The 21,269-nt window shown below is 39.9% G+C and overlaps 1 protein-coding gene across 2 annotated transcripts in view; it reads left to right on the top strand.

Moving 5' to 3' along the window:
- The window catches only part of ubr3 (ubiquitin protein ligase E3 component n-recognin 3), a 37,574-nt gene that overhangs the window by 11,614 nt on the left and 4,691 nt on the right, over positions 1–21,269 (top strand). The window contains exons 20-34 of one of the 2 annotated variants that reach the window (XM_040028128.1): positions 664–805; positions 1,123–1,227; positions 1,349–1,519; positions 2,123–2,155; positions 2,952–3,397; positions 4,631–4,719; positions 8,222–8,371; positions 8,785–8,918; positions 9,367–9,477; positions 9,779–9,979; positions 10,542–10,678; positions 13,318–13,403; positions 16,808–16,913; positions 18,597–18,697; positions 19,679–19,803. In XM_040028128.1, coding sequence (XP_039884062.1) covers positions 664–805; positions 1,123–1,227; positions 1,349–1,519; positions 2,123–2,155; positions 2,952–3,397; positions 4,631–4,719; positions 8,222–8,371; positions 8,785–8,918; positions 9,367–9,477; positions 9,779–9,979; positions 10,542–10,678; positions 13,318–13,403; positions 16,808–16,913; positions 18,597–18,697; positions 19,679–19,803 — 2,137 coding nt within the window. The remainder of the gene's footprint in view (positions 1–663; positions 806–1,122; positions 1,228–1,348; positions 1,520–2,122; positions 2,156–2,951; positions 3,398–4,630; positions 4,720–8,221; positions 8,372–8,784; positions 8,919–9,366; positions 9,478–9,778; positions 9,980–10,541; positions 10,679–13,317; positions 13,404–16,807; positions 16,914–18,596; positions 18,698–19,678; positions 19,804–21,269) is intronic. The other variant, XM_040028129.1, reaches the window with a different exon arrangement.

The following is a 21,269-nucleotide window of genomic DNA, read 5'->3' as shown; positions in this document are numbered from 1 at the left end:
TCAGGCTAAATTGTAACGCAGTTGTGGAAGTCTTTCTTTTTTTTGATTGTCCTGAAGACGTCTCCAAGGATAAACATGTCAGCGGAGGTGAAGGAGATACTTTGGGGGTTAATTTTCTTTCTGGCTTCTGAAAATACTCATTAAACTAAAAGTGGCTCGCTCTGTTTCTGTGTTTGAAATGGCAATTGGTTAGAGCCTTTGTAATTCTTGGATGGATCACTCATCCGCCTCTTTCACGTACATGCTTTCAGTTTTCTCTTCAGTTTTTGTGTCCAGTACAGATGAAACTAGAGCATATTTCTCTCTCAGACATATTGAAGCTGCCTGTGCCACCTTCAGAGTCTGATACCAGCCTCATGTTGCTCATTCACACTGTTTGAATATGATGGATTACATGTCAGGCTCGCCCTGGCTCGTGTGATAATAATCCCATCATCACTAATAGAGTGCTGCCCCTCGGCTCTTCTGTTGTGTAGACTGAAATCTTTTGTGATTTATTCTGAACAGCATTCGGTGTCACTTCCCCAAACTCTTATTTCTCTCAACCTAACTCTGACTTCTCTCATTATTACTTGGTATGTAATGAGTATAAAAATTGATTATTGCTAATAATTGCTTTTTGATTTGTTTTCTCGCCTCCTTTTTGATGATGATGTCCACTAGTTTGAAACAGTTTGGCATTCACACTGGCAACCCCTGGCCACCATACAAGGAGAGGACTCCTCTGCACCCATGTTACAAAGGTCTAATAAGGCTGTTGCACTGCAAGACGCTGCACATTGTGATATTCACTCTACTTTACAAGGTGAGTCTTTCACACACTACCAGTGCCATATAAAACAGCCATATCCATCGTCTCTCTTTGCAGTTTGTAGTATGACTTGGTTTGCAACTGGTGCTGAAAATTGGCGCATCACCAAATAAACATCTTCATAGTATCGATCAGGCAAGATGTATTTAAGAATACAAATTCATTGACAGATGGTCAGTTGAGGGCTTGGTATCAGTAATGAGAGGCTGATCTATGGATGCATAATAACTTTAAAAAAAGCAAACACATTGACAGCTAAACCTTGTGTTATTTGTTCTCTGGGGTAAGCTAATGGTTTGATCATGTTCTAGATCTGGATGGATCATCAGAACATGTCTGAACACGTGCTATGCATGGTGCTGTACCTGATTGAACTGGGTTTGGACAACCAGATTCAAGACAACAAGGAGGATGAGGTAAGATAATTTGCTTGGTTTAACTTGTAACCACTTTCCTCACTGTCTAGGTCCCTAGTGCCAACCAGTTTCTCACTGAGTCATTGTCGTCGTCGTCTTCTTCCTTTTTTTTTTTGTTTAGGAGCCTTGCATTGAGGAGCACTGTCACGACAGCTGGTTCCCAGGCACCAATCTCCTCTCCAATCTGCACCATGTCATCAACTTTGTCAGGGTGCGGGTTCCTGAGACCGCTCCAGAGGTAAAGAGAGAGGCACCTCCCAGCACCAGCACCGAAGCTTCTTCTTATGGCCAGGTAAAAGGAAACTCGGTGACAGGCCGTGCTTGTTTGCATTAACTTTAAATTAATTTGAGTTACATTCCTATTTCCATCCTCTGTGCTAAGCTAACTGCCAGCTTGCATCATAACTATGGAAAAGGAATGAGAAAGCAGGATTTTTTTTCTAAAAACATTACTGCTTTTAAAATGTGTTTAATAAATAAATAAAATTACCCATCAGATGCTGTATTCAGAATATATCTTACCGCACCACTAGGGGTGATCCTACATGGAACTAAATGCTCTGAATAAAGAGTTTGTTGTCAAGATAAAATCAAAAAAGTAGCTGAGAGTCACTTAAAGAAGGTCTCTCTCTTGTTGATGGGGTTTTGGATGGTCTGGATAGTTTTTGGCTTGTTGCCACTATATAGATTTATTCTCTAAAAACTTTGTCTTCTTAAATAGGAATCACAGCAGATTTTGACTGATTGTAGGCCTTAGTGATCTATTAGTCTGGAAGTGAGGGTGTAACTCTTCTTTTAGCTCTGTCCTGTCAAACATGTGGTTTATTTATCATCTTGCATTACTGGTTGCTTCATGCACCACTTTCATATCATGATTACTTTACTCGTTCCACAGAACTCCAGGCGTCTTTCAGGAAATTGGAGAGAGGTAGCTGTTTGTACTCATTTCTATGAAAAGACTAATGCTCGAATGAAACAGTCAGCTGCATTAGCCTTTGTTTTATCTCTACTTTGAAAGACTTCTCTTGTATGTGTTTCTTTGATGCATTTCAAAGGAGGTCTGTCTTGTTGTGTTATGGTGTGTGTATGTGTGTGTAATGCTATGCTTCAGCAGTTCCCCTCCCTCTTGACTGCTGAAACTAATTACGTGTGTAATGCAGGTTTGGGGTAAACGCTTTTTAACCGCATGTCAGAATGATTGATGTTCCCTGACTGGGCTGTATGATGTATGTTTATTTAACGGTGCAGCTCAGGTGCTTTTTTTTTTATGTCAGGTCAGGTCAGGGCAATCCTTCAGATGGCTTGTATTTGAATTTTCGTTAGGAGTCTGGTTGTCCCAGCGCTATCAGCTGCAGTGTTCATAAAATGTCAGCTGAAATAATGAACATTTTATTTGACTTTTACGTGCACGTTCCCGTCTGAATATGGTAATGACACCGACCTACAATCCATCAAAGTCGACCAGACTATTAGTTATATTAATAATTGGAAATGGTCTAGGTGCTCCATAAAAAAAATTGTGAAATTTGAAGAGCTGCGTCATGTTTCTCTTTATTGTGAGCTTCACGTGTGATATGTAATATTTATTCATGTGTGTTCTTCTAGATTCCTGTACTTTTATTGATAAATAATGGATTATGGTTCTTGATCTAATGGTGTCTCACTATATTGGCCAAATATTTCATCTTTTTGTAAAGAAATGTTTGCCTTCAATGCTTTCTTAGAACCTTCGCGAAGCTCAGGTGTTCAGTCTCGTGGCAGAACGTAGAAGGAAGTTCCAAGAGATAATCAACCGCAGCACCACCGAAGCCACGCAGGCTGTCAGGCCCAAGAGCTCCTCGACACGCTGGGTTCCGCCAGGCACGCCCCCGCAGCTGGTCACAGAGATCCTGGAGATCCGTGAAAGCATGCTGTCCCTCCTCATCAAGCTCCACCAAAAGATGTCGTCTAAGCAGAACTCTCTTTCGGCATCTTGGCTAGAGGACATCGAGTCGAACCGCCTCGCTCACGGAGACGGCATAACAGCCATTGAACGTATCCTCACCAAGGCAGCCACGCGCAGCTGCCAAATCAAGCGCAGCATCCAGGACATTTGTGGAAAGGTGTGTCCACCAGTACCACCAAAGAAGAACAGTCCCACTGACAAGAAAGCCATGGACAAAGAAGAAAGGTAATTATAACTTCACAGATTTTCATTTACACACCTCCATGCTACATCATTAACTTTATTCTTAATTTCTGTTGAGTAGTATTTTGTTATGTTTTTATGATATTGCATTCAATAATTGATCTTTATCGAACCTTTTGAAGTCATGGTATTGTTATCATTTATAAGACATGTGAGTGTAAATAAAGAGATCTTTACTATTTAATCTAATTATCTTGACTAGAGGTCCAGATGTGCAAGATGCAGATACGCTTTAATGTGTGCTTTAATGTAATGATTTCATATGTTCTTATTCGATATAAATCCACATAAATAGTGGCTCTATTGCTGCTGGCTTTGTACATCTTGTACTTGAATGGAAATGCACTCCATTGACTGTGTGAAAAGTTAAAATGTGCAGGATTTGCCTTTTCACCACACATTCACCCACTAGTCCTCTCCTTCCCCTACTTTAATGATGATGGAACGGCTTATAGCGATTTGATAACAGTCTGCTTCTGGAGTTGGTTGGCTTCACCCCACAGCTAAAATTAAAGTTACAGCCTCTTCTGTTCCCATGAACTAGATCAGTGTCCGTCACACAGCAATATAGGCGGTGGCAGTGAGAACTAAGAAGGCCATTCTTCAGTCTGGTTGTCGGTACCCCTTAAGCCATCAGTGAAACTATTGAGCTGTGACACTCCTGTCAGCATTTGTTTATATCCTCTTATTAGGGACTTAATTTACAGTCAGCTCTCGCCTTTGTATGCACTGGTGAGAACTAAACCCACCAGATTAGCTTAATAATCAGCTTTTCCAAATTTTAAAACGCAGCCTTGTTGAAATCAGAAACATCCTGTGTGTGTGAAAATAGCCCCTGTTACATGCACATGCTATGGGTGATCAAGCAAGCTCTGCACAATAGGCATACTTTTTCCCAGAATACTGAGGGATCATTTATTCGAAGGGGAAAGCTAATAATAAATCCTCTTAAAAGGAAGAAAAAAATCACCATATTATGCAACACTTTCCATCAGAAATTGCTGTTTCTGTAAATGAGGGACAATCATTTATCACAGGACTGATTGTATCTCCCTCAAAACAATCTGATTGGGGGAATTAAAGCAAATTCTTTCAGTAGTTGATTAGATTATATGGAAATATAGACACATGGCATTTATTTGGTTATGATCTCAGTGACCTATCAAACAAACTACTTCATATCTATCAAAAAATTTCTGTTTTTCTTTCTTTCAGGCGTCAGAGGGCTAGAGAGAGACAGCAGAAACTGCTTGCTGAATTTGCCTCCAGGCAGAAGAGTTTCATGGAAACAGCCATGGATGTCGGTAAGAAAAGGCTGACTGATCTTCTTTTTTGCCAGCTTGTTATGTATATTTCAGAGTTTCTGAGCTTAAAAATCTTAAATATGATATGTAGCTAAAGTCTGTTTGCAGAAAAGCAGCAGCAGTAGCGCCAGCTTCATGATCATTGCTCGCAGGCGTTTGACAGTTATGAAATGAAAACTGCAAAAAAACAATGCAAACATGTGCAATATCATATCACAGTATCACAGTCATATATTTCTCACCACATGGTGGCATAACCCAATCACAGCTGTTCCCTGCAGCTTGAAGTTTTATGAGTTAGTCTGGACAAGTAACACCAAGTTAAATGGCAGATATACAATTATATGCAAAGGGTGATGTGTTTCTGCATCGCAAAGTAGCACAATTACTTAGTCACCTAAAAACACACCACAAACTACAGTGTAAATAATACTGTACTATTAATTGGTTCTAAATTAATAATCAATAGAGAATTTATGAATTAGATATTAAGGATCTAAGTTAGTCAATCTAGAATTAAAAGCAGTAAAGACAGAATAAATCCATAGATAAGCTGTAGCAAGTTTTCCACGGCGCTTGGATCAACCTTCATCTCCAAGTTCTTAAACTGTGAAAAATGTGAAGTATTGATTAGTATTTGCTGCTGTGCTTTGTCAGAAGTTATTAGTAAATAAGAAAACGATTCATTGCATTTTTTTTTTTTAAACGTCCTTATTTTACCCTTAATGTCTTATATTTTTGTGCAGTACTGCAGGAGGGAAAGACCTTTTAAAAATCATAAAACACATATTACCACTTTCTGTTTCAAGGACATTTTGCCAGTGTAGCCCTTGAAGCGCTGTTAGCTAAAATAAACTCATCATTGCTGTATGTTTTTCACTGGGGCAAGGTGACAGTGGGCCGAGCCCGTGCGTACGGTCTCTGCAGGCCTTTCAGGAGAAATTGCGAGTAGGGTGATCCTGTGGGAGTGTGGGTGGCTGCTGGCTGTGAGGGCACATAAGATCAAAGCACTAATGGTAGACTGGACTCCCAGGGCCCCCCTCTGACACAGCATGGTTAGCAAATGAATAATGGCCAGTGTGTTCAGAAGGACTGTTCTGATGTCTTTCTAAGCACTCGCTGCCGAGCCAGAACACCAGCTGCAGTCTCAGTGCTGGATTTTCACAACATAACATGAGTATTTCCATTATGTTGGTGACAATATCAGCACAAAGAAAAATTATTATTATTATTATTGTTATTATTATGATTATTTGTTTATTCAGTCTCCGCCTTACTCTGTTAAACAGACCCGTCTGTGAAATGCTGTATCTGTACCAGAAATACTCTGGATCATTCAGAGTCAACTTAGTGCTGGTTTTTTTTTTTTTTTTTTGTTTTTGTTTTTGTTTTTTTGGGAAAAAGATCTTGCAGCTGAAATTTTAAATGTTACGTTTTAATTCACCACACATCAAATTCCTGTTTCCTCTTCTGTATTGCTGGAAGCAGAAATATCAAAGATGGCATCTTTAATTAAGCCAAATGGATGCAATTCTATGTAGATGTTATTAAGATAGTTTAACTAGGATCCTTTTAGTAATATGTTGCAGTAGGACGGCAGCACAGTGATGGGGCGGTTAGCACCATTGCCTTACAGCAAGATGGTCATGGGGTTTTAAGTGTCTGGTTCTCTCCATGTTGTCCTGCTTCCTCTCCCAGTCCAAAGACATACCTGGCATGAAGTTAATTGGAGGATATGAGTTGGCCATAGTTTTGAATCTGATGGTTGCTTATGGTTGCCTGTCCCTCTGAGTTGGCCCGGTGATAGACTGGCGACCTATCCAAGGTGTACCCTGCCTCTCGCCCTATGCCAGCTGGGGTAGACTCCTGCCCCCCCTTCCGCAACCCTAAATTGGATAAGGAGAGGAAATGGATGGATGGATGGATGTTGCAGTGGTTTAGCTGTCATGGTTTTTGATTTGGGGTCTATTTTATAGTTTGAGTCTAACCTTTTCTAAGAACTAGGCGCCAACCTTAACATGGAATATTTTTAGGAGGGTGCCACAAATTCATGCTGTTGCTGGTGTGCTAGCTGTCTTGCTTTTTGTGTGTGTCTGTGTGTACACATGCACGTACGTTTATGGCTCTATGTACTCAGATGGCCTGAGGGTACAACTGTAGCACTGACATCTAATGCAAACAACTTTCATTTCCTCAGGAACACGGTGACCTCTCCTGCGAACATGTTTTCCCAAAAAGCAATAAATCAATTTGTAACACAGCTCGACATTTCCGCGATGTTTATTGCTCAAATTGAACACAGTTTTTAACATTTAAAATGAATTTCACATCAGTAAGTAATTTCTAGCACTGTGCCAGACTGACATGTGAGGAGTAGTAGAAAACAAATCCCATTTTAGTTCCCAGTATTTTTAAAACCCCACTGTGTATGCAGGAAGGGAACTGGGGGACATGCTTTTATTGAAATCAGTACAGATGTTTCCATTACAAGTAGCATCAGAATGAGAGTGATATCATGCGTTTCACTTTTTGCTTTCCTTCCAGCACTCACAAGCTAGCATGCCATCCCAGTGTCATCTGATAATACTCCAGAAAGCTTCTTTGTATGTCAGACCTTTTTGTCTTTGAGTGTCAAATAAATGTTCAATGAGACTGAGGTGGGAGATTGTGAAGGATAGTCTGTGATAGTCAGCAGCACTTCTCGGTCTTCTTTGGTTTTCAAGTAGTTTTTGTGAAGCCTTTATGTGCTTGAGTTCATTATCCTGCTGTAGTGTGAATCCTTTTCCACAGAGATGAAAACCAGAAGGTATGTCAGGCCTGTTAAAAAATCAAGAGGTACTTCTCCTCTGGAGGGTGTAGTCAAATTGTCCAGGCCACTCCAAGCATTTGGCCTTGTTTTCCCTTACAAAATGAGGTTTAGAGACACTACTAGATAGTGGTACTACTTTATCTTGTGAAGTTTGCTCTGATAGATCACGCTTTGGATCTGTGGAAGGGATACAACCAACTGACCCTTGACAAAGGCACTGACATGGTCAAACATGTCTTCTTTTTTTTAATTATTTAAAACCAGCATACTTTTTTTCGTTTATATTTTTTTACTGTGATAGTTTATTTGGATAGGAATAAAGTTTTTACACTTCAGCCATAAAAGGCTGATGGAGTATTGTCGTCGCTCCGCTGGACAAGTGGACGGCGTGGACACCTAAGTTTGTGTATGTGATAGCTCGAGAAGGAGGCAACATAGTTCAAATCTCAGTGAGCAGGCCTCAAGGTCAGAGTAAGTTTTGTGAAAATATGCAAAGAGAAACCTCTCAGGAATACCTTACCTCCAAGTGTTTTTTATATTCTGAATGTTCCCAGAATTTCTTTTTATAGCTTTTAGTCATTGTTTGTTTCAATTTGTGTATTTATATATATATTTTTAATCAATATACTTTTTTCAACACTGTTACATTAAATTTTGCATGAAATGTTTGTCTTTTTGTCTTTATTGTGGCAGAATCCCCTGACACTGAAGCAGCCATGGACTTAGGAGCATCTGAAGTGATGGAGTCCGAGATCCTTTATGACTGCGTCATCTGTGGCCAGAGTGGACCTTCCACTGAGGACCGACCCACTGGCCTAGTAGTTCTCCTCCAAGCCTCTTCAGGTAATTCATTTGCCAGCAATTTCATCTTCCAACATGAAGCTCCTGACCTTGAAACAAAATTTGCTGTCAGTGACCATCAGTGGATCACCTATATCATTACTGTCTTCAGTGACAGGACACCATCAAACTTTTAAGTTAGAAAAAAAAAATCTGTATTTCTGCTTAATTTTAATATATTTTTAGAAATCTAAGTCTTAAGTGTAAAAGTCTAAATAATAATTTATTGGTTTGAAAAATAATTGACAAATTATTGTGAATAATCCTAGTTAGCAGCCTGGATAATGTCTGCCCACTGCCACAGAGTGCAACTTTTCTCACTGGAACATCTCATCCCACATGCCATGTCTTATTCATAAAATGTTCATCATATTAACTTAAAATCATTGGGGCTGACGGTTGTTTCTGTGTTGCAGTGCTCGGGCACCGCTGCAAAAGCACGGAGCCTAAAAATCTGCCGACGAGCGACGAGGAACACGTTTACCCAGCAGACACGTGCGGCGCGGCTAATGATGTCAGGCTCACACTCATGCAACAGTTCTTCAAAGATGTACGTGATTCACAGAAAATACTGATGCCTATACACAAAAGATTAAAAAAGTCACAGATCACTATTGTGGATATGGATTTATCTTAAATCTTAAAATAGCCTCTTACTGAGATCTACTTTAAATGTATGTCACTAAAGTGAGAATCTACACCTGTTCTTAGGTGTTGAAGCTGTAAGCTTAAATTTGTCTAAAATGTTATTTATAGGCCTCTGTGACATTATGTGTGTTATTCTCTAAACAGTGATCACTCTGAGTATTGAATATAATAAATCCAAAGATGACCATTTGCTTCATAAGTAACACGAACTTATTTACATTTGTTTTATTCAGTTTGTTAAACTTCTCAGCACCTTAAAATAAAATACATTTTCCTGAAAGACAGGAGCCTGAAGATGTATTTGCATACTCTAATGGATGTTTTTTTTCTTCTTCTTATGATTTCTGCAGAGTTCCTGTCTGCAGTCAGTGTCAATAGGTTGGGATGGTGGCGTCTATGTCCAGACCTGTGGACACACTTTGCATATAGATTGCCATAAGTCCTACATGGAGTCTCTGAGGGTGAGGATAAGCCTGACCTCATGGAATAATTGTTTGCTTTATTGGTCAACTGTGTCAGTTGGTTAATCATTCAGACCATTACTCATGTTTAAATATCAAGAGTCCCTGTTTCCTATTTGTCAGATTTTTTTTTTAACCATGTTTAATTGGAAATTAAAATTATATGATGATGTTTGGAGCTAGAGCCTTATATGTTTAGACCTTTCAGCTGAAAATGCTCTTAACTATTGAGTTTAGATTCTATACTGTAGGTCACATTTGATGATTTTTTTTTTTGTTTGTTTTTTTTCTCCACTCCCAGAATGACCAGGTCCTCCAGGGTTTCTCTGTTGACAAGGGCGAGTTTACATGCCCGCTGTGTCGACAGTTTGCCAATAGTGTCCTCCCCTGTCGCCCTGGGAGGGGCACTGAAGCTGGTACCTGGCACACACCCACAAACAAGAAGACGTCTGTGCTTGTAAAAGAGGTGGAAGAACTTCAGGAGAAACCTGGCCTGTTCCCAGTAAGTTTGATGATTAAACCAGACAACATGTCTTTAAATCTGTACTCTGCATTTAGCTAGTGGCCACATTGGCAGTGATATTAATGACTGAAAACAGTACTTTAGTTTGTAGCATTGATGGAGATTGAAACAGGGCGGTTCTTTTTCATAGAGACTGTTCTCTCCTTTTTTTCTTTTTTTTTTTTGCTTAAGCTAGATTGATGCCATTTTAACTCTAAAAATTTCTCAAATGCCAGTGTTTTATTGTCTTTTTCAACTTTTTGTTTGCACGTGACCTGTGCACCAGACATTTTCAGCTTTCAGATTACCACAAATAGACTTGAAATATCTGCCCAATTTGTTATTACCAAAAAAATAAATAATTAAATGCAAGCAAAAGGACATTTTCTTTGAATCTTTGCAATGCATTTGTCCCATTTATCATGTAGTTTCACTAGTCCAGCCCACTTGAGATCAAAGTGGGCTGTATGTGGCCCATGATGCAAAATGAGTTTGTAACCACTGCCTTAGGTTAATCGGTACTTTGACTTAATTTATTGTTGTTTTTGGTCTTAATCTCCAGACGGAGTCTAATTTGAGTAAAGAGATGGAGTTAGTAATCAAAGACATCAAGAACACCACCCAGAAGAAGTACATGGACTATGGCAGGAACCCTGGCTCCCCTGACAATGATTTCCTCTTCATGTATTCAGTGGCAAGGTAAGAACCAAGTTATAGTGGGATTTAAAATTTAACACTACTTATTTTCCAGGATTTTAACATTAATAACTCCTCTGTGAATGTGCATTGAAAAAACCTCCATTTTTGGAAACGTTCCGAGCAAAAATACAGGGAAAGGTCAAATGTGATTAATAAATTCAGAAATTAGGGGAAATAGGGGCTTGGAGCTGTGGAAGGGATAAGATGATAATCTGTTAAACTAGTTGCTTTTTTGTGGAAAATGATACAGCCCACTTTCATTCAGATCAGAAGCATTAGCTTAACTTCTGTTGTTTGTGAACTAGTAGTCTCTTTAACCTGCTTTCCAGTCTTAAAGGATGCTGCATGAGAGTGACATTAATAAACAGAATTCTTCTGAACCCTTTTGTCTACATCAAACAGACCTTTTACCTAATGGCAGATTGCACTTGAGTATAAGGAGCTTTGCGAGAACTCAGCCCTTCAATCGCTGAGCAGTTTTTCCCTGTATAGAGGAATACTTGCCACCCTGAATACATTTTTTTTTTTTTTTTTTTTTTTTTTTTAAAGGTATATTTGGTGTCCTTCTAGCCTTTATGGATTCTTTTTGATTCACTGCATTCCTTCATGGAGCTCCTCTTTCTCCACAAACTCACACAGTTTTACACACTTGAACACACCGCTGACTGTTGGCTGCAGCGCTTTAGATACCTTTCTGCTCTTTCTTTTGTCGGTTAATGTCAGATCTTCAACTTGAATACCAAGGATCCTTCATGCAAACAGACAGTAGAATCCTCTCTTTAGTGTGAACAAAGTCTTCTCTAGGTTTTTTACTCCTGAAAGGCTTCTGAATAACTGATACTGAAATTCAGTACTGGAGTTTATAAGTTGTACAGCAAAAATTCTGGACCGAAATGCATAGTTTCTTGAGTTGTTTCTCTTTGTGCTTCTCATTGTTGGTCTTAAAAGTGTTTTCCAAACCAGTATAAGCAGCTTTGTCACGATAGTCTGCAGTAAAATAATACTCACTCTTACTCCCTTCCTACTGATTATGTCTGATTGAGGATACAGTGATTACACACTCTGAATGCATCTTTCAGGTGTTTCTTCTCACCAAGTTATGGCAAGCTCGCCAAATCACATCTCTTTTCTGCTCGTCTTGGGATTAACTAGCAGTGTGCAGTATTAATTGCATCAATCGTTAGCCACAAAATATACTGGAATGGCTGAAAAGTCAAAATTACACAGTCCTTTCTCTGGGTTTTTTGTATGTTCTCAGCAGACTGGTCACAGGTAAGAGAAATGACTGCCCTCCAGTTCACCTTGGGGTCTCTGACTCCACCCCACTCCCATTCCAAAAACTTTGCCCTTTTTGAAGCGTAACCACCGAGGCCTTTTGCCCACCCAATGCTGTGGTTCCCTCAGCCCTCCGCCCTGAACAGAATGATCCCTTGAGTGTGTCTGGGTGCCTGTTGGCTCTCTGAAGTTCAATGAACAGCGCAAATTGCCTGAGGAGTGGAAAATTCCTCTGTCACAGGGGTGCTCTTATCAGCAAAAGCCAGATGGAGCTTCACCGTGGCTGCATTATCTAAGTGAAATTGCTTTTTCTCCCAGGAAACCCGAGGATTTGCCCCCCTCCTCATTGGCCCACAGGAAGAAATGGCCAGTGATAGGCTGAAAACAGGCCCAGATCAGTCCTATTTTAGCGATGCCTATCTGTTTTTACCATCAATGTACTTTTTACCTATTTTTTTCAGTGTTTTAGTTCTCTGTGTGAAATAGCATGAATTAAAATTCAGAAGGAAAAATGTGTCGATATGCATGAGAAATCCGTATTGGGGATTATGCACGAACTGTATTCGGAAAGGCTTTTATGCTAATGGTTTAGCTTGTGCAAAATCAGTCTTGGAAAGCTGTCACTTATTTGATATGGAATTGCTGCTGCAAAACAGGCGCATTAAATAGCAAATGGCGTGACTAGGCAGCATCCTTCATCTTCCTAATCAAATTGGTAAAAGAGCCAGGCCATGTAACCAAAAGCTGAATATGTTGATCCTCAGCCATTTATGCCAACACACACACACGCACACGCACACACCTTCCCTCACAGACATCCGTGCTCTCTGCTGTTGTCCTGTAAGGAAGTTGGCTTTTTTTTTTCTTCTTAAGTGGCAAATGTCTCAGTTTATACAATTGGGCAGTATTAACACCTATTAATAAACATGCATTTTACGTGAAATAAGTTTGCTAGGTCAAAAGTAAAATATTCTTAAATGGATGATCCATGTAAGCGATGATGCTGTTGATGCTGCTGCTCGAAGAACAGAGCCAGCTGTGTAGACGAGCCTGGAAACCTCTTCTATCGTATTGATGCAAACTTGTAAATGGTGCTTTTTATAATGTTTAATTGAGTCTTAACACTGAAGAAATCTGCTTTAGCTCTGGTATATGTATACAGTATAGTACCTTTATGTCTGCTGCCAACTTGGTTCAGTCTCTGTTTAAAAGGAGATTTTGAATCTTAGACTTTCACCTGAATATGTGCAAGGGAGATGTATATGTATTTTTGTGCATGTCTAGTGTGTTTCACGTGTGTACCAGCTGAATTGTCTAATATGTGTACCTCCTGTCTGCTAATGCTCATGTCTCTGTCACCTCAGGACAAACCTGGAGTTGGAACTTGTGCATCGAGGAGGAAACTTGTGTTCTGGAGGAGCCAGTGCAGCTGCCAAACGCTCATGTCTCAGTGAGTAGCTTCTCCCTCACTTGCTCTTATTTTTATATTTTTATTAATTTTCGACTCATTGTATTGGATCCTATATTCCATACCATGTGTGACACTTGTGGCTTGATACTACTGCCTCTTTTAAATGTTAAAAGAATTACAATTTAACGAAATTCAAATGAACAATTCAAAAAAAGAATCTCGATTTATTTTAATATTAACAATCTGTGTCTCCTGTCAAACATACAGCAAGACGTGTGTTTATAACAAAATGTTTTCTCAGAAAAAAAGGGCCACAACATCAAAAAAAGTTCAAAAACAAATCAATTAAAAGGATAGAATGAAGCCAAAATGACATGGGTCACAACAAACAAGTATTTCTGTTAGATCTGAGGCTCCAAAAATGTTCAAAAATGGTCCCCAGGCTGGTTGAATCTCCTCTAAAGCATGACATGAAAGTTAAAACCACAGTCTAACCAAAAGTTCTCAGGTAAGGGGATTTTTTTATTACACACACTGGATAGCAAAAACCCCCTATCACTGAAAGCAGACTACTGCTGGGTGAACCAAGGCCAATACAACAAACGATAATGGCTGTATTCCAAGGAACAGTATACATAATTTTTTTTTGTGTAGTTTAATGCTTCATCACGTTTTTATTATCAGATTTAGCCTATATGTCTATGTTAACAGTTCATTTTCCCCAGTAATGATCACGTATATACTTTTATTTCTGAAACTGACACAGAAACCATGATACAAACTACAATATCATATCAAACAGTTGTTGAAGCAGACTAGAAATCCTTTAACTTAATGAGTTTCAGAAAAGTGTTGTATTAACTGTTTAGGAATGCAGTTATTTTTACACATTTTGCTTTTTTTTTTTCTTTTAAACCCCCTCTAACGAAAATCAGTTGATGAGTTTAATGTAGTTTTTGGAAAATTGTCTCATATGTCGTGTTCACAGTGTAAGACAAAGTTGGTGCAGGAAAAGAATAAAATGTAAATCTTTGGTGGCGCAATAACAGATTCTGAAATGTGTTTTTAGGTTTAATATCAGTTACAGTGACATGTGTTACTACAGGTGGATGTATCCTGTTCTCCATCAGCTGGTATGTAATAAATTGTCTGACTTGCAGTCAAACCCATTCTTGGATTTGACTTCTATTGCTGAGGGGGGGGGGAAACAACCCAACAACAAAGGGTCGATTAGAAATGGCAGGAAAGGATAGATGGTGTCCCAGGTGAGCAGTTGCAGCAGTCGGGGTAAATGAAGCTGACAAATGGGTCAAGTGCTGACTTGGTTGATTGTGTCACAGCTGACAAGGGCATCTGTCTAGGGCAGGAGGAAAACTGTGATCTTAGCTGAATCTCAAAGGAAAATCAGAACATTGCATTGAATTATCAGTTCTTAGAAGATAAATTAATCTCAGATGTAATCAGTTGTAAAATAAAAACGAATAAAGGATGGATTATTGCAATAGGAAGTGTGAATGGTGAGTCTGGAGAGAGTTAAGGTTGTCGTGTAGCCTACACGCCATTCTCCATTTGTTTAATTGTTCTGTCAAAGTTCCGGCTGCTGCAGTAAAATGGCCTGTCATCCCTGAGTGGCTGAAAAGAGATTTCACACCAGAGGTTTGCCATTTTTGAGCTACATTAACCATGTAGCCATGCTGACAGCCAAATTTACTCAGTTGCAGTACATTAGTGCTCATTCTTCTTAGGGAAATGGATTTAAAGGGAAAACAGCCGACGTCGGCTAACTGTGAGAGCCCATGGGGGTTTTCCTAAGCTTGTTTCCCAGTAGGGGTTTGGTCTTTTCAAATGACGAGGATACGATTGACCACAGAAGCAAGCGCTCTTCAATTCCCCTGAGATGAGCTAAATCAAATCTGCAAAGTCCAGGCTTGAAAGTGGCATCAGTTCTGGGTTTATTAAACTGCAAACATTTGAATTAATCTTGGGGACTACATGGCTCCTACTGTGCAGCGACATTAAAGGCGACTCGTGCTGACCTCAGTTGTTGGTCTTCTAGTACATGGTGAGTGTCAGCGGTGATATTTGTGTTCTTTGATTGTGTGTGGCTGATGTGATTTTTTTTTTTTTTTTTAACATGAAGACCACTGTGCAGTGAGATGTGAGTATGCAGCAGTATTCCCTCAGTGAAAGTCTCTGCTGACGGTTTTAAAGATCTTTTTCAAAACGTGGTTATGGTTTAATAAATCTCATGTCTGACTGGATTTTAGCTGCTTTGGTTTCCGGCTTTGGTTTTAAGGGTTTACCGACTGTCCATCCGTCTGCCCATCTCCTTAACTGCTTATCCATTTCAGCATCCCAGTTCTCTCTGGGCACTCTGGCTTTAAAGCCAAAAGTCAGTACTAATTATCATTCATGGAAAACGGGGGAAATCAAAATGAAGGTGGGGAGTAGGGTTGATCAGATTGAATAAAGGGTTAGGATTGAGAGACAAGAAGACTTAAAGATTACAGCAATTAACTGATGGAGCACCGCAGTTTTAATTACATTAGTATATGGGATTTTAATTTCTGTGATCTAGCATAAGAAACAACAATCGTCATTAGCGACATCTCTCCTCCATTTCTTTCCTCTGCCGGGTTAATTCCTGGTAAGAGGTGAGTGGTGGTGAGGGATGAGAGGAAATGGGTTCTAGTGAAGACTGAAAGACTCTTTGCTTTTTTAATGCTGTGCCTGTTTTTTACCTGTGGGGGGCAGTGTTGCTCCAAGTATAGGTGGCACGCACAAAAGTCAAATTTGCAGTGGTGATTATTTGAAGCACTTTGCTGCATTACAGCGTGATAATTCATTGTCAGCCAGAATCCAACAAGATTCATGTTGGTCATTAGAAATGTTAAACAGAAATATGTTGCATATATGTCTGTACCTCACAGTCAGACTATATAAAACTTGGTGGTTTATTGGAACTAGCATCATTTAATTTTGAGGTTGAGGTTAGATTTAAGAAAGCCTGATTAATTTGTGCCAGTACTCCACTTTGAAACATTATAACTAAATTCTAAATAGTCGGACATTTCCCTGCTTTTTGTGTCTCGGCATACATTTTGGCACTCGAAAGGAGTCCAGACAAAGACAGTTGAGGCTCTGAGGTGTCCTGCTATTAAAGCATGCGTATAAACATGCAAAACTGTGTGCACAGGAGGTCTGTCTTCATGTTCCATTAGTTTCACATCGAACAGGTGCAGCCCGACTGAAGAGTTTGCTCAAGGCTATCGAAATAGAGTGAGTCCATCTGGCCTGGCCTGGTTTTATCTGAGCCGAGCATTAGCCTACAGTCAGCCCGAGTCAAGTGCTTTCATCGTTTGATCTACGTTAAACGCTGCCGTGACAATAGACACAGAGATGAACCTCATAATAATGGTGTGTTTTGTCTTTGCCTCTTTCAGATCAGCTGTTTCACGTGTTGGCCATGCACATGCGTCTGTACAGCATCGATTCAGCCTACAACCCCTGGACGAAGTTGACTCAGATTGTACAAATTAAAGAGGCAGAGTGAGTGGCGTAAAGCCTTAAGTACCTCTGCTAATAGGAAATCTATAAATCTTTTCATATGTTGCTCATACCTTCTAGGCTTTACTGGTTCTCACACAGCTCTGCCCCCACCCATCGACATAAACATGCAATCAGAGTGCCACTTTGTCCTCTCTCTAAACACCACCATTTCCTCCTGCCCCCAGCCGCTTTTCCTCCACACAAAGAGGTGCTAAAAACAGAAAAGGGACCATGCTTGGTTTCCATAGATACCAATAATTGGTACATCTAGCAAATTACCGGGCACTCCACAGAGAGCGAAACGACCCTTTCGAATTCACTGTACTGAGAAACAACGCCATCACACGAGCAGCGCGCCTCGCCTTTCAGCTCTCCACCTAGCTTTGCACTCATTCACGCACGTCTTTCTCTGCCTTGAGGACTACTTTACATTTGAACATCTTAAAAATATGAATTTTCTTGCATGCTGTAAAAAAAGAAATTAATTTAAGTGCTTGCAAACATTAAACAATACAGTACAAGTCTTTGCAACCTTTCCTCCCTGTTAGTGTTGTAAGACAGCTTTTACACCTGTTACTGTTAAGTGCTCGCAGCCATACAGCACTCTCAGTGGACCCATTTGCCGTTTAAAAATACTTTGTTAGGGTTTTGGGAGGAGCAGTGTCATTGACACCCTTAGGCAGTAAACCCGATATAGTCTGGTTAAATAGGGCAGAGAGAGATGTTTCTACATAGATGCAAAACATTTCTCTCACCTTATTGTTTATGATAGAAACAAGAGTATTCCAGTAAAATTTGTTCGAAGGGACGGAAGGTTGAAAGCTCTCTTTTCTAAGGCTTTCTTCAAGTGCACAAAGGAATTAACTGGCGAGTGGTTTGGTAATGGAAGGTATTATTCTTTAAGTGCAGTTCCTCTAGTGCAAAACCCTCAAGGCCTTTCAAGGGTAGAGCGGAGATGGGGACCTCGCTAAATTGTCAACAGAACAAAAGATATTTAAATGGAGATGTCATGGCGCACAAATTGAATATGTAACTAAGGTTGCATTAAAGATACAAGGAACGCCTTTTCAAGCCTTGTATTAATTCAGCACATTTACACAGCAGGACCTTTGTTCTCATACCTTTTAAAGTCCTTTCCACATATTCAATAAATAACATTGCTTCCCTTATCTACCTGCTTATATAGATGGCTTTTTGCAAGTCAGACATAGACATTACACAGAGATGTTCCTTATTACTTTATTAAAATATGGCAGGATGTTTACAGGCAGAGAAGGTCTAAAATTTGCATGATATTTCTGCCACAGGTTGGTCTTGAAATCTATTTCACTGTCGAAGCTTAGAAACCTCCGTAAGCACAAATCAAGCTCATCTCCACTTCTAATTGTAAAACCAACAATTCTGACATCTGCTTTATCATTTAAAGTGTTTGAAAAAGAGTCCAGCTGTCCTGTATATACAGGTAGCTATACACAAATGTCAATCAACAAGAAGTGACAGGTTTTATTATTGTATATGTCTGAAAGACGCATGCAGAACTGCTACAGCTCATCCATTTGCATATTTCTTTTTAATTTGATGAAGGGATACTTGTGCTTTGTCCAGTATGTGCTTTCCAGGGTTTCCCAGATATTTGACTTGAGGTTAAACTTAAGCTTTTTTTTTTTTTTTTGCTTTTTGCAGTTCCTTTGATGAAGAGAGGCCTGAGGTACCCATGCTGTTTCGAGACGTCCCGTCGCTCCTGATTATCTTTGTGTTAACGATGCCCCAGCCTCTGCGTAAAGGTACAGTAACTCTCTCTGCATCATGGCACTACAAGGCAGCAGGGGCTTTCTCAGTGGATGCACCACAAGGGAAGCCCCATTATCAGTCGTAATCCAGGCTGAGGAGAAAATGAGAAGCATTTTGCATGTCTTATCTCGGTTGCTGTTGCTGCTTTGGCTGTGTGTGGGGGGGATCGGGAAGACGTGACCCAGACTATGGGGGTGCTCTCACCTCCTTTGTGGTGCCCTTCATTTCTGCATCTGCCCCATCTTACTTCTAAACTGTGAAGAGCCACCTTAGAGACCTAAGTGGAAGAATCATTAGTGAGTTCTGGAACATGAACAAGGCAGATTTAACAGAAGGAATAGCTCATAAGTGGAAATGGCTGCATTTTAGTTAATTGGATGTATGTTAGATATATTTTTGTTTTAAGGATTGCCATATTAGTCTCAAGATGGTGCCGCTTAGTAGCACATGGCACACCACTGAGAACTGAAGATATATACTGATTATTACAATGTTCTGGAAGATGGAGAATATACATTTTAATTTTAGAGTGGTGAGAGATGCTCGTGAATTAACATGCACATGCATTTTCAGGTGGATTCCTTTATGGGAAATGGAAGGAGCAAGACATTTTCTGTCTCCGAGAGGTCCTCTGCATGTGATTCCTATAATGGGAAAAGCCCAGTTTTTAAAATTCTATGCATAATTGTGTGTAGTGACACTAGTTACAGTGACCAGGACAGAAGCTGTCAGCAACCCCTTTTTCTGCAGAAAACAAATTGCACTCTTTGTTGCTCTTTTCAGTCACCAAGTTAAATACCTTTCAGGCTACATTTTCCAGCTGAAACACTCTGCTAATTACTTTGCAACACAATGCCCCTGTGAATAACAGCCGTCCTCCTCCAGCGAGCGTGTTTGACGAGAGAAGATCTTCATGAATTCAAAGTGGCACAATGCTCACAGTGTCACCTTTTGTCCTTTTTTCTTTTTTGTAGAGCACTTTACCTGCGTGGTGAAGATGTTGTACAACCTGCAGTTCACTCAGGCTCTGGCTGCACTGTCAACAAAGTTCAGCTCAGAGGAAAGGCAGGCCTGGAGCACATCTGGAGCACTCAAGAAGGTAAAAATGAAATCGCATTAGTGTCGTCGTACTTTTCTGTCCCCCCCTCTCCTTCGCACAGAGTGGTGGCTGCAGGGGGAGACAGAACTACTTGAGTTTGTGACCTTTCTGCTAGTGATGCAGTACACTGCCCATTTCTTATTTTGTATTGATATTTATTCTATGGCATTGTGTTTATTTTTGGCCTTTTACTTGAATTTCTTTATTTGCTTTGGTTTTTTCCCCCTTTCTCCTTTGCCTCTCGTGCAGTTTGCCTCCTCCTCTCTAGTCGGTGAATCAGCAGTCATTATGTCAGACTTTAGGCCACAAATAGATGGTCGTACCACATAGATAATGACGAGCACTAATGACTTCACAAACCTTAAAGTGCTGCTAAAACTGTTGTCACTGTTTTGTGGTTTTCCGAGGCTTAACACTATCATTGGGTCCAAATGACATCTCCTACTTGTTGAACGACTAGAATCCTGATTGTTTGCGAGCACCAGCTTCCAGCACTGTAAATCATTGCGCGTGAGTCGCTGTTCAGCTGTTTTAGGCCCTGCAGTTTCAATTATGTGCATTCCACAATCGACAGTATCAATCTTCATTATCTGGAAAAGCAGTGTTGCTGGAGAGTGCTGCATTAATTGGCAATCTGTCTTCAGTCTATTACCATTGTGTTAGTGAGTGGCTGGTTTGAATGTCAAAAGACGAATAGCCGAAACCCTCCTCTTTGGGGTGTTGTCATCCATAATGGAAGTATGGATTTGTATCTTCCCCCTACACAGTCACGAGCAGTGGAGCGAGGGCATTCACGGGCTTCCATTTTTAAATCTACAACGAGAACAGCATCTACGCTATTGTAATTAAATTGAATTTATTTTTTATTTTTTTAAAAGATGCAGAAATATCACAGCCTTAAGGAAGGAAATCAGTAGACTTGAAATTCCTCCACTATAAATCTATGACAAAGGACAGCAGACGAGATAAGGTGGCTGTTTTATATTCCGCCACCTTCAGCTTGATAAATGCTCGCAGCTTTTGCTCTGTATAACATACGAGCCAAACCGGTTGAATTTTTATCAGAACACACATTCAGTAATGTCTCTACTGCTTATCAGATGTTATATTAAAGAATTATTCTGTGTTAGTCATTATATTCTATAGTGCAGCACATTGTATGCACAACAGAAGGACTGTGGAGAATTTGCTAGAATTATATAGAGGGATTTTGTTTTTTTATATTGAGAAATATGCTGGTTTAATAGTAGCTATTTCTAATTTAAAACAGTTTTTTAAATGTCCGACACGGTGGTCTGGTAGCAAACCAGAGAGCATGGTCTGTCTCTGTGTTAGATTGGACACATGTTCAGGATGTACTATGCCTCTCGTCCCATCATAGCTGGGATAGCCTCCAATCCCAGCATAACCCTGAATTGGATAAGCAGAACAGATGGATGGAGGGGTTTTGGTTTGTTTTGTTTTTT

Source organism: Simochromis diagramma, unplaced genomic scaffold (genome assembly GCF_900408965.1).
Source record: "Simochromis diagramma unplaced genomic scaffold, fSimDia1.1 OVJJ01000343.1, whole genome shotgun sequence".
Taxonomy (NCBI): Eukaryota; Metazoa; Chordata; class Actinopteri; order Cichliformes; family Cichlidae; genus Simochromis; species Simochromis diagramma.
Note: the sequence above shows the minus strand (reverse complement) of the source record. Positions and strands in the feature narration are given on the sequence as shown.